The sequence below is a fragment of the Triturus cristatus genome, chromosome 4_2 (assembly GCF_964204655.1).
Source record: "Triturus cristatus chromosome 4_2, aTriCri1.1, whole genome shotgun sequence".
NCBI classification, from domain to species: Eukaryota; Metazoa; Chordata; class Amphibia; order Caudata; family Salamandridae; genus Triturus; species Triturus cristatus.
In genome coordinates this window covers 899722525-899735717 of record NC_140586.1, presented here as the reverse complement: position 1 = coordinate 899735717, position 13193 = coordinate 899722525, and the positions used below count along the sequence as shown (strand labels likewise).

Below are 13193 nucleotides of genomic sequence, written 5' to 3'. Positions count from 1 at the left end.
TTGACTGTTTTCCTGTGAAATTTCTTCTAAGTGTCGATTTTTGCAAACTACAAATATTCTTTAAAAATCATACCAATTGTGAAAACGTATTTACTTACCTGTTTTAGATAGATGTCCCAGTACTGAGCCTAGGAGCCCAGCACTGGAGTACAAAAGTAACCAGAACATACTTTACCTGTAACTCGAATTTTCTTCCATAGGCAACCATTGACTGTTTTTCTGTGAAATTTCTTCTAAGTGTCGATTTAGCAAACTTATAAATATTCCTTAAAAATCGCCTGTATAACTTAAACGCAGTTTCTCAACTGCTTACAGGTGGTACACTAGTGAAAAAGTAACCATAACCCCACTTACCTGCTAAGTGAATTTCCTTCCATAGGATAACATTGGTAATTTGATCAGAAAAAGTTTCTAAGTGTCAATTTTTAACATAGCAAAATATTGCTTAAAAATCACCACTGTAACTAAAAAGTATTTACTCACTTGTTTCCAAGAACTGTCCCAGGGCTGAATCTAGACTCCAGTCCTGGAGTTAGAAAAGTAATCCTGAAAGTAATCGATTGCATATAACTTAAAATTCCCATTGAGCTCAATGTATTATTGTGTTGCCTATTGCAACATACTGGAACTATTGCATTCCAAGTCAAGTATCTTTTGCCAAGTATTTAACTAAAGCATCTCATTCTGAGAAAGTATATTTTGATACCTATTGTTTTTATATACAAACCATTGGCTTAGAGTTCAGTTCTTGAGTGTGTGAGACCATTTGCTGACTGTGTACAACAACAACTTTACACTGTCCTCTGATACTGCCTTACTGCTCGACCAAGCTACTACTTTAGAGAGTAAGGTTATATCTAACTTTAACCTCTGCCAAACCTCTGGGGACTGTGGACTCTATACACACTGTACCTATTTGGGAACAGTATATATAGAGCCACTTTCCTACAACAGGCCATCCAGGTCGAACGAGGAAGAGGATGCGGTGTAACGGCCATAGCTGCAGGTTTTGGGGCAGGGGGATTTAGTTTTGAATCTCGGTGCCGGCTCAACATCCTGTGATTCTGGGAAAATCACTTAATCTCCCTCTGCCTAAATATAAAAAATGTTGATGATCTTGCTTAATGTAACTTTTGCTCACGTAAAGTGCTACAATATCGTTCGGTCGAGTTCACACTATGTAAAACTACAATTTTTTTTTTTAGCAGCTTTTCAAAATCAAATACCTGCACAGAAAACACATTCATGTTACAGGTGCTAACGCAGCCTCAGCATCCAGGCGGAATTTCTTTGGATTGTTGCCAGAATTAACAAGCATTAAAAATGCAATAGGTGTCGCCTTTCAATAAGGTAAAGTCATTTGCTTTGCTATACAATACCATTGGCAAAGCAAATGGCTTTAACTTAATCAAAGGCGAGACCTATTGCATTTTCAATGCTTGTTAATGTTCTCTTATTACTCTGAACCAGGGGTCTCCAACCATTTTATCGTAGTGGGAGCTACTTCATACCAGTGAAAATCATTGTTGGCTACTGAAGGCCAAGCACCTCATGCATTGTTACCAGACACCCCCACGTCCAGCTTCATTGACTTTTAGCCTAATGTCCAATAGAGCCAGATACTATGGTCTGAAAAATACTTTGACTACTGATATGACAGGTCTGCCATATGTGTCAGTGAGTGCGTACTCTTTAGGGATGTATGAACATGTTTACATATGAATGGGATGTAGGTCTTTGGATGACTTTGAGCCTGTATTATATGTACTTGTGGCACACGACATGACTTTCGCCATATGTGACAGTTACAGGAATAACCGAAGCATACAACCATTTTTACAAATGAGAGAAATTTAAAGTGCCAAAAAATGTGAAAACTTTCATAATATGGAAAACATTTCAGTACTTGAAATTTCTCCTTCTTAAAGTAATGGCTGTATCTTTCAGTTGGCACAGTGTCTACCAGCCAGTGGGAGCAAAATGCCTACTATGTTTAAAGGTGGCACTTTGAAATGTAATATATATATATATATATATTTCGACTTCAAAGCATTCACACGCTTCCAGCACCCGGCGCATTTCGGACGGTAAAACGGCCTTGATTATATATATATATATATATATATATATATATATATCTCTTTAATTTTTAATTTATTTTACAATAAATTCTGAGGTGTTAATGTTTATTATCCTGCCTTCTTTGTTTTCCACGGGTGTATGTGGAATATCATGTGTGATATTTGGCGCACTCTAAGACTGGGCTTGAGAACATTTAAGCCTTTTTGGTCACTAGTAGGCCTGTAGTAGAAGATCTTCTGAAAATTGCAATTGTCTTGGGCCCCAATTTATAGTTTGGTGTTTAGGCCACACCGCCAGAAATGTGGCGGAGCATCCCGTCAGCCAAATTGAAATACAGGCTATTTAGATACTTTAGCAAATTTGGTTGTATGTTGGAAGATGAGCATAGAGGATGGACATCCTAAGTGCTCTTGTACCTTTGTAGCAGAGAGTGGATTTTTTTTACGACCTTCAGAGGGATATAATTCACTTCTTTAAAGGCAGAACGTGCAAGTCTTCAAGGCAGAATTATTTTTTGTTTGCTGAGACTACTCCTGTTCGAGATAAAGGATCATCTGCATCTTCTGCAGCTGCCTAGAAGAGAAGGGGGTGGATCTGATATTGTGGCAAGAAGGCCAGAGTTGCCTCATCTCCCTCCTTAGACACCCTCAGATACAGAAAGTCCCTATGTAAATGTAAAAAATGTAAATTGATACTTGTATAGCGCACTACTCACCCGCAAGGGTCTCAAGGCGCTTGTACGAATACCGCTGTGGAACCCATCCTGGCTTTCCCTGTGAGGCATCCACTCCTGGGCACCCCCAAGGTGGAGGCCAGGCATCCTTAGCGTTGTGGGGGCCGTTGTGGAGATTAAGCAAGCTATTGCCCAGAGTTGCAGAGTGGGACTCCATGATTGGAATAGGCACCGAGGCGAGAATTATCAGGTCCGTGGAATTTTGAGCCCAAGACCCGCCGAGACGGGGAATTGAACCCTGGTCCCGGGCTAGACCTCTGCATCAGGGTCTGCCGCTCTAATCATTGAGCCACACTTCTCCTATGTAAAGGTTACCTTGTGCTTTCACTTGGCATTGCCCATCGCCCGTTCGGCATTGCATTTTCGTGTGGAGCAGGCATTTGCTTTCAAGATAGTCTTCATTGTCAAATCTGATCTTGTAGAACAAGTAGACAGGCATGTTGAATTCCACCTCTCCTACTGGAGGTTCTCTTGTCTCCCCCTAACAGCTTTGAGATATGAGGCTAAGCAAATCAGTCGATTTGCTTGTTTTCTGCAAGCACCTTATTATGTGCTCAACCTGGTGAGCAGATTAGCCACATGAAATAGAAATGTGATATCTTAAGATCAGTTTGTTCTAAATGACCGATTCTTCAGTACATCCATAGTAGAGGCCAGGATCCCAGCATAGGCAGGTGTACTGCAGCGATCAGGCAGCTCGGGCCGCCAGCAGAAATCGTTCCACTTGTAATAAAGTCTGGAAGAGGTTGATAATTTGCTTTCTGTGCAGCTCTCCTACAAAAGCCCAAAGTCCAACCTTGCTAAACTCAGTGCCTGGTTCCCACCCTTTGGCAGCCATGGGAGACCGAGAATAAGATCTCCTAAAGACTTTTATTTTGCTAAGTCGTAATGGCAGTTTAAAACTGAACTACAGGCTACAATGGCAGGCCTGAGAAATGTTTTACAGTACTACTTTATAGGGTGGCACAATGAGTGCTGCAGCCCACTAGTAGCATTTAATTTACAGTTCTTGGGTACATGCATTACCATTTACTAGGGACTTATAAGTAACATAAATGTGCCAATTAGGTGTGTACCAATTTTACCATGTTTGTAAGGGAGAGCTGAAGCACTTTATCACTGTTTAGCAGGAGTAAAAGGTGCAGAATCCTAATTCTAACAAAAAAGGGTACAGCAAAAATAGGACAGATTAAGCAGAACAATCTGGGGGAATAGCAAACAAAAGATGGTCATTTTCAACATGGAGTTGGGTAATAAATGGATTAGGAAAAAATACCGGCAAATGCACTGCGAGAATGTAATGTTTTGTGTAAACTGAGACTGTGTCTCAGCTCTACCGGGTTTGGTTTCCCACCCAGAGGTGACTCGAGTGAACTTAGCTCAATGCACCAACGCTTGAATGTGAAAGACAGATTTTTATAGCCCGCAGTACCCCACCCAATTTATAGTTGAAGTGGTGTCAATGCTTTTGGGTTATTAACAGTCCCAAAACAGATATCCAGGGGCAATGTGGTGATGAGAAACAAACGTTTTTTGTTCAATCAATCCCACTCAACCCACGAGCCACCGCTAAGAAAAAGACAATTTAACTAAAATGCTTGTTTATTTCAACAGGTGCGCCCTGTTGCGCAATGCATCTAAAATACCTACACAGAATACGATTAAAACAGCTTAAATGCACGTTGCGAGCAACGAGAATAAAGCAAACACTTCTAACATGGTTAAATGTCATCTAAAAACCTAGCACCCTAAAACCTACTTCTATACTCTACACTAGGAGAGCATGGAAAGTAGAGTAACTTGCATCTAGATTTTCTTAGGGAGGATGAGTGCACTGCTAACCTTATGTTCGAGGCATATGGGCTGCAGATCACATACTGTGTGTGCATAGATCGCCATCTGGTGTTGGGTCCGGATGTTTGCACTTTGTTATTGTCTTGGAAGAAGTCTTTGGAAGTCACGAGATGGGAAACTCCTCCTTTGGACAATAGTGCGTATGGGGATCGACTCCATCATCCAGTTGTTTTTTCCTGCTATTGGGCTCTAATGTGTTCATCGCGATCCAGTTCGGTGTCGTTACCGATCTACTTTTCGACGCGAAACCCTTGACCCATTCTTGGATATTGTTTTGATCGCGTTCCCATTGGACGCGCATCTCTTCAAACTTGAATTCTTCGATTACGGTCCTCAACGCAAGCCTTCGGGCCTACCTGCGCCATTAGGCCTTTGGCTCATGGAAAGGACTCCCTTCAAAAAGTTTCTTAAATGTGTATCCAAGTTTCCACATGCCGATCTTCACGAGGTGTGTAACCTCTGCCTTTCACCTGAGCACGAGGCCAAAGACTGTCGAGCTTGTGCCTCGTTTCGCTCCAAGAAGACAAATAGGGATCGTCAAGCTTGAAGAACCATGGCTCGATCATCGACATCGATTCCGGACGAGCTCTTCCAGGAAGGCATCAATGTACCGGAGCAGGAGCAGATACAAGAGGGCAACATCAGCACCTCCAAAGCAGACGACTCCGACGTCGGACATCACTCCGGGGCAGCGGGTCATAAGTACTGACTTCGACATCCCCCGCTTCCCCCCCCTCCCCCTCCCCCTATTCCCAAAAAGGCTTCGGTCACACCTTCACCTTCGGGCCTAGGTGCACACCGGGACAAAAACTTCTCACGCCTCGCCTTCAGGCTCGGCAAAGAAGTCGATACACAAGCCTTCAGGCCATTCTGCATCGAGCCAGCCTGCCGTCAGTGCCAAAACTCCATCCCCAGCACCAAAGAAGAAACCACTGCCTTCCTCCGCACCAACGCCTAGTTCCACATCGTCGCCTTTGGCTCCGTAATCCACTGGTACGGACGTCCCGGCTCCGAAAAATTAGTCGGAATCAAGTAAACACCCGGTTCCAAAGACTTCGGGCGCTCATCCTTCGGAGCCCAAAAAACCCTCGGAACCAAGCAAACAACCGGTGCTGAAGACCCCGCCAGAAACGAGGAAAACTCCAGATTCCAAACCTAAGTAGCATATAACGACTCCAAAACCTCTGTCACACACACAATCAGACCAGAAGAAATCAGCACCGAAACAACACACTCCAGAGGAGGAGCTTTTCGACCTGATCCAACCCAAAAAACTCTTCAAAAAGACCCCAAGACAGGTCAACTTATACTTAGTCCTTCCAAGAAAAGGAAAATGGACAAACCTGTACCAGCTCCATCTCCTTTAAAGAAGAGACATTGCAATTTCTCCTTTAAGGATTCCTTCTCCACCTCCTCCTCCTCCACACCACTCTCCTATCCCATCTCCAGTACCCTCACCATTTCCTCCACCTCAGGATGATGACGACACCTCTGATGACGAAGGGGATGATCAACCCTTAGGGGAACCTAGTCCTCCTGGTACTCATGGGACGATTATGGCACACCAGATGCCCCGACGCACCATAGGATGACATCTACCCATCTAGACCATCCCCTCCATGGGTCCTCCATTCGAACCTCTGCATAAATGCGAGCTACAACATTTTTTTTACATGGAAAGTCGATTTCCTTGTGGCCATTAGATCTCTTAGAAGAGTCAGTGAGCTACAGGCACTAACTATTGAAGAACCATTTTTACAACTCCATCATAACAAAGTGGTTCTCAGGACAAATCCCAAATTCCTTCCTAAAGTTCTCTCCCTTCCATCTTAAACAATCTTTTGAGTTGCCAGTGTTCTTCTCGCAACCATAAACAGTAGCAGAAAGAGCTCTTCATACTCTAGGCGTAAAAAGAGCACTCCTTTACTATATTGACAGAACAAAACCTTTTCGTAAAACAAAGCAACTTTTTGTATCCTTCTCACCACTGCATAAAGGCAATCCCATATCAAAGTCTGGGATTGCAAGGTGGATTGTCAAATGTATACAAATTTGCTATCACAAAGCAAAACGTACACTGTCTATTCCCCCTAAAGCCCACTCTACCCGAAAGATAGGGGCTTCAATGGCATTTTTGTTTAACATTCCTTTAGATGACATCTGCAAAGCAGCTACATGGTCTACACCGCACACATTCACAAAACACTATTGTGTAGATGTGCAGGCAAAACAACAAGCTAGTGTGGGCCAAGCTGTACTCAAAACGCTATTTCAAACTACTGCAGCAGATACTGGTGTTCGCCGCTAAGGAGGAGTACTGCTATGCAATCTATGCACAGTGTGTGATCTGCAGCTTATATGCCTCGAACGGAAAATGCTACTTACCAGAATGCATCTGTTCTTGGCATGTAGAGCTGCAGATCCACACATGTCCACCCATCTCCCCGGTTACCTTTATCTGTTCCAGTATTATCTTAATTAGATACAACATACATGATCATCTATTTCTGTTTCTTACAAAACTCCATTTCCCTTCTTGGCTAAAAAACAATCTTCCGATGGAGTCGATGCCCATGCGCACTATTGTCCAAAGGAGGAGTCACCTATCTTGTGACTTCCAAAGACTTCTTCCAAGACAATAACAAAGTGCAAACATCCGGGCCAACACCAGATAGCGATCTATACACAGTGTGTGGATCTGCAGCTCTACATGCCAAGAACAGATGCATACTGGTAAGTAGCATTTTCCTTGCAGCAAAATGCTGTTATTATCTGGAGTCAAGGAGTCGGTGTGCCCTGCTTACTCGTGATAATCTGGGGCGGAAAACCTCTATTGACAGGTGGTCAAGTTGCAGTCCTTATCAATTGTATCTTATCTTAGATGCAATGTGCAATCATCTTAGATATGTTTGATTCAACCAATACGCATGAAAATGCTAGTGTAAGATGCATTCCTTTAAACATATAAGGTAAAAGTACGACAATTCAGACTATGCTATTTTGACTATTGTTCTTTGTTTGACCTTGACATTGAGATAACCTGTCACTTGTTCCAGACTGATGTTGCATCAGGTGTTTTGTTTGTCTACATCTAAATGACAGAACATGGAGTTGTGGCTTACTTAAAATGGAGTCGGATCGTCTGAAACTACCTTAAGCACAAAAGAAGGTGGTGTGTCAGACTACTATACCCCTAAGATAAAATGTAAGACTTTTCAATGGAAAGTAGGAATTTCGGTGTCTCTCTTAGCTGAAGATGTAGAGGTCATAAAGGGAAACGTTCACAGCATGTACTTGAGATCAGGTCTATGCATGGGTTTGCTAGGAGGGCACATCAACTTTGCTTTGTCAATACCACATCAAGCTATGGATGAGGTCTTTATGAAGACCTAAAAAGTTTAATGTAATTGATGAAAAATAAATTGTATTCCAGTGTCAGACAAATAAACCTATAAATAATAAATAAAATCGGACCCAGTTAAATGCAGACCGTAAGGAAGAACAGCTTGTTCTGGAGTTAACAGTAGATCGTATTCTTTCTGGACGCACCGGATTCCAAAACTCTTCCACTTAGACAGAATGCTTTCAGGTGGACTGGTGTTTAATAGTAAAGCTATTCATGATGGCAAACTACATATAGAGGTTAAACAATCTTTAGATGAGAGTCTAGAAAAGTGATGAGTCCTATTAGGTTCCATCCCAGTGGCCGTGGACTGACATCAAATAATAGCCATAGTTATGTATGGATTACAACTTCAGACCAGTGAACACAGGGGGTTCAAACTCAGTCTGTCAAGCCATAAGATCACCCTGGCCACCTGAAGGTGAACTAAGGTGCTGCTGTGCAACAGTTGCATGATAAATGGATCAGTATAAAGGTTAAGAAGGTGTAGGGAAGAATGCATTGTGGTTGCAGAGCTAATGGTAGTTAAAAGGGTCTGCCTTATCTAATGAGAAGCATTGTCTCTTCTAGAGCAGTGGCCATTCACAATCCAGAGAGAACAGAGGTTGGGTGGTAATGGGATACTTGAGTGCTCGACCCAGTTGGCAGCCATTGGTTTGAGACCCATCAGCTCCTCACCAGGCGGGCATCATGGGGAGTGGCATTCAGTACTACCTCAGTGCCTGGGCCACAGCCTTCTTTTACATATTTATCATCCACATCCAAGAATGCAAGAGAGCAACTACTTTAACAGCGGTGTTTGTTTTGTTCTTTTTCCATCGTGTTTGAAGGAAAGTACTAAAAAACCCAGATTGTTTTGCATTCTCTTGTGCACAGGTAAGAGAAGTAAGTGGCATGCATTTTTAGCAAGAAGAGAACACACTGTTCAAATGTTCGAAGGGAGAAGAAATAAGTTTTTTCTCCCTTGTCCGTTTGGTTGTATGAAATACAACAAGGTAGTCTAACTATTAGAAGAAAGTCAGCTGAACATTTTTGCTAGGAAATAAGGGAGCAGGTACAGGTTTTGTCCTTCAGTTCTCTGCTCAGGTTTTGTCCTTCAGTTTTCTGTTTTCACTTCCTCGTCTCCCTTTATGCTGTGAAATTGATAAGACAGCAGCATTGGCTTTAATTTCTCCGAGAGTAATCAGGATGATGCCTTCTATATTTGCTGGAAAATTCACATTACTTAGCTGTGCTCTGTCCATTGTTCCCCTATGAGCTGCGCTTGAGTCTAGTACAGAGCTTTCCACATTTGCGACCTGTTTTGTGTTGTATACATGAAAGCCCATATAAATGTAAGTCTATGCTGACCTCCAGCTGCATATGGTTCTGCTTCAGGTGTGCTTCAGGTGTGCCTCGATGTTTTGCGCTTGGCTGCAGACTGGAAATGGGGAAGGGGGTAAAGCCGGTGTTGGTAGTGGTAGGGAATGGTTTCTTCCTGCCAGAGAAGAATTTTTACACATGTCCTTAACTTGAATTACATTTATTTTTGCCTTTTGTTAGTTTATTTTAATGCAGTGGCACACACAGTATTAATGACCTGTCATCCCAGACTTCTCTTTAATTCTAAACGTCTTTTTGTTTTCCAGCATGTCCATGAATGGAATATTGGCCACCTGAACACCATTCTGGATGTTGTGGAGAGCGAGAAAGGCATTACCATTGAAGGTGTGAACACCCCATACCTGTACTTCGGCATGTGGAAGACCTCCTTTGCTTGGCACACCGAGGACATGGATCTGTACAGCATCAACTATCTGCATTTCGGAGAGCCCAAATCCTGGTGAGAGATCTTTTGTGACTGGCCTTTCCCGAAATCCTTTTGTTGACTTCAGGGATAGCATGACATTCCGACATGTTGGCATCACAGTTTCCCTCACAGTGTCTGTGAGACTTGGCATAGCTTGGCGTGATTACCCCTGACTTTTTGCCTTTGCCGCCTGTGAAGTTAGATGCTGTAGGTACTTGCCACTGCTAATCAGTGTGCAAGTACAGATGTTCCCTGTATAAATTGTAGTGGTGATTGGTTGTCTCTGATTGGTATGTTTGCCTTACTAGCAAGATTCCTAAGTGATGTGCACTGTGGGTGCCAGGGCTAGTACTAAAGAAATGCACAGAGAGGGAACATACGTCTTCAGTGTAGGGCCTATGCACATTATGCTAATTTAGCTTGTTGTTCTGACAAATGCTACCACTTGTCAGGCCTGACTGTCCCCTTTGTATATACATAGGGCACCCCTGTAGGACGTCCTGGGCAGGGTGCAGTGTAGGTAAAAGGCAGGACCTGTGCCAGTGTGGGTGTTAGACCCTGACAGTGGAAAATACTCCATTTCATTTTCATTGGTGAAAGGCCATCCTGCCCATAGGACAGAATGGGGGAGGCTGGGTGTAGTATTGTTAGCCTAGTTTTCCAAGAATTGGAAATCAAACAGTGAAGTTTGGTATGTCTGAACTCGCAGCGTCATAACGCATCTTTTTGGGTAGATGGTTTTGTCGCTGTGTGTCCGGAAGCCGCTGTTTGAGAAAATTGCAGAGTTTGTGCTTTAGACCTTTTTGTGTGTCTCAGCAGAATGTGAATTGCCTGCCTGGATCAGGGAGAGGCGAGAAAGGCTGAGGGAGGTCGTGCCCCAGGGGAGGGGTGGAGATGGCGCCAGGCTGCCCTGAACCTGGAGCGGGGAGAAAGAGAGGCTTTGCGAGGTGAAGAGGCCTGGTTTAGATCCATAAAACAATAGACCCATCTCCCTCTGAGTGATTAAAGATCCAGGCCCCCAGTATCAAAGGGAGGAAGGTGAAACGGGGGGGGGGGGGGGTGAAGATACGCAAGACTGATTTAGGGAGGGGTCAGGGACCCCGGAGTACAAGGAAACTTCAAAGACAATGATGAGGGGCATAACTGAAAGAACTGTAACCCCAAGACTTTGGTTATGTTGATGATGTCGTCGAGAACGGTCTCGTATCGTTCAGAGAAGTGCTGGGAGCGCTTTGACGACGCCGTGGACTGGTCGAGTCTCTGGCGGCTATGACCTGTCTGCGATCAGGAAGAAAACCTCTGCCTCAGGAAGAGTTGCTGAATAGGCTGTGGGAGACACTTGACCCTTGCTTCGTGATCTGGGGCTTGTGGGCAGTTTGTAGCTCTTGACCGAGGAGAAACTGATGGGGCGCCGCAGTGGGTCGTGTCCCCCCTTCTTCCTGAGCAGGACTTTACTGTGTGCTGCGTCCTGTACCCCAAGGGCCCGAGGTGAGCTGGCTCCCTGTTCGAAAACACAGGAACATGAAAGTTTCCAGGAAGTATCAAGTGGCGCGGTGGTGGGACCGCGTCGTGGCAGCCTGAGACCTCCGAAGGGGTGCCTTAGGTGGTCGTGGGCACCCAGAGCGAATCCAGACTGACGCGCAGGGTGCGTGTCTTGGTGCGGCTACAGGTGTTGGAGCGCCTGTGGATTGTGGGCGTTGTGGCAGAGAGCCGAGATTCGGGACGCGCAGCGCGTGCGTGTCGCAGTGCCGTCAAGGCGCAAGTGAAGAGCACCGGGACATCGTGGGCACTAAGGAGTGAGTCTCCGACACGTGGGTTGGCGTGTGGTGGTGCAGCCAGGGCGTTAGTGGAGAGCGCCTGGTACCTCGTGTGCACCAGGAGGAGAGGTAAGACTCAGACGCGCAGTGTGCGTGTCGTGGTGCGGCCAAGGCGTTAGTGGAGCGCGCCTGGGTCATCGTGTGCACCAGGAAACGAGGTGGGTCTCAAGCATGCAGGATGCATGTGGGGGTGCAGTTGTGGCGCTAGAGGAGAGTGCCTGAAGATCGTATGCACCAGGAGACGGAGCGAGACTCGGACGCGCAGGGTGCATGTCAAGGTGTCAGCCGAGGCGTAGTGAGGTGCGCCTGGTCATCGGAGGCCAGAGGAGGAGTGAGTCTTGGATGCACCGGGGGTGCGTGTCGGAGGTGCCACCGGAGGTGATGGTGAGAAGTACTGGGGAGCGGTGAGCACGGGGGAGTCCTAACAGCGCTGGAGAGGAGGGCCAACTTATCGGGCCCTTGAAGGCAACGTGGGGTGGCACCAGCATTGTGTGGAAGGCTTTGTGGAAGGAGTTTGTGCTAAACGTTGGCTGCCCAGACCGGCAGCCCTGCAGGAGCTGAACCACCGGCCCGAGCGCCTTGCTCGTGGTAACAAGGTTCTGGAGTAAGGCCAAGCCGCAGCTGCAGGAGAGGAGAGTGGGGTCGCACCCCGCTAGGTAAAGTGAATCATCGCCTGGGGCGGAGTGCCGGCTTGGAGGGACACTCTCTCGGCCTCTCGTTGCTGGCAGCTGTGTGCGCCTGTTGCTTCGGCCCAGATCTCGGTCCCTGCTGGTCCCGGAGATGGCGTTACAACAGGGGCCAGGGCCCGGAGTGGAACTTGGGTGTCATCGTTGATCCGTGTTGGGGGCAACCGTTCTCACAACTTCTGAAAACAGTCGTATAACACTTTGCATATTTGTTGCTAACGAACTATTGGACAATGTCTGACATTAGTGGTGCTTAACGATCTCAGGGGTTAGTGCGCCACGCACTACGTTATGTTTCTGTTGCAGGATACAGGATCATAGCGAGGCGCATTGCATTGGTTATTTACTGCACTGTACTGAATTGCGATGGTTGGGGATTAGGACCGCCCAACCCACCGGAAAAAATATTACCCATTGTGTGTATGTTGGATTTGTATCGTGTGGTCATTTCGTATATCTTTCTATATAAAGAGTCCATTTGTGGTGACATCATTGGGATTGCTGTGGGCGTGGTCGCAAATACTGAACACTTGTGCCTTGGAGATAAGCCTGCCTGCTCGTGTCAAGCTACTAAGGGGGTGAGCAGGGCTGTCTCGGACGGTGTCCTTTCTTGGCCTAGCGTGGAAGCGGGGGGTCCGGGTCATGCACTTGACAACAATGGTGCTCGCGGAATCGCCGGCTTCTAACAGTGTCCCACTGTATGTGTAGCTATGACGTCTAACTGGCAGCAGGGTGGGACTCATGCTGCTAATGTACAGGTGCTTACTTCCACACAGTGGCAAATGAAGCTTCTCCTTCAGGGAATCTTCATTAAAGTCATAATCCCTGA

At 45.6% G+C, this 13193-nt stretch overlaps 1 protein-coding gene across 3 annotated transcripts in view; it reads left to right on the top strand.

Moving 5' to 3' along the window:
• The window catches only part of KDM4A (lysine demethylase 4A), a 612801-nt gene that overhangs the window by 135743 nt on the left and 463865 nt on the right, over nucleotides 1-13193 (top strand). For 2 of the 3 annotated variants that reach the window (XM_085602947.1, XM_085602948.1), the window contains exon 5: nucleotides 9701-9894. In XM_085602947.1, coding sequence (XP_085459073.1) covers nucleotides 9701-9894 — 194 coding nt within the window. Of the gene's footprint in view, nucleotides 1-9700; nucleotides 9895-13193 lie in introns of those variants that run through there. The other variant, XM_085602949.1, reaches the window with a different exon arrangement.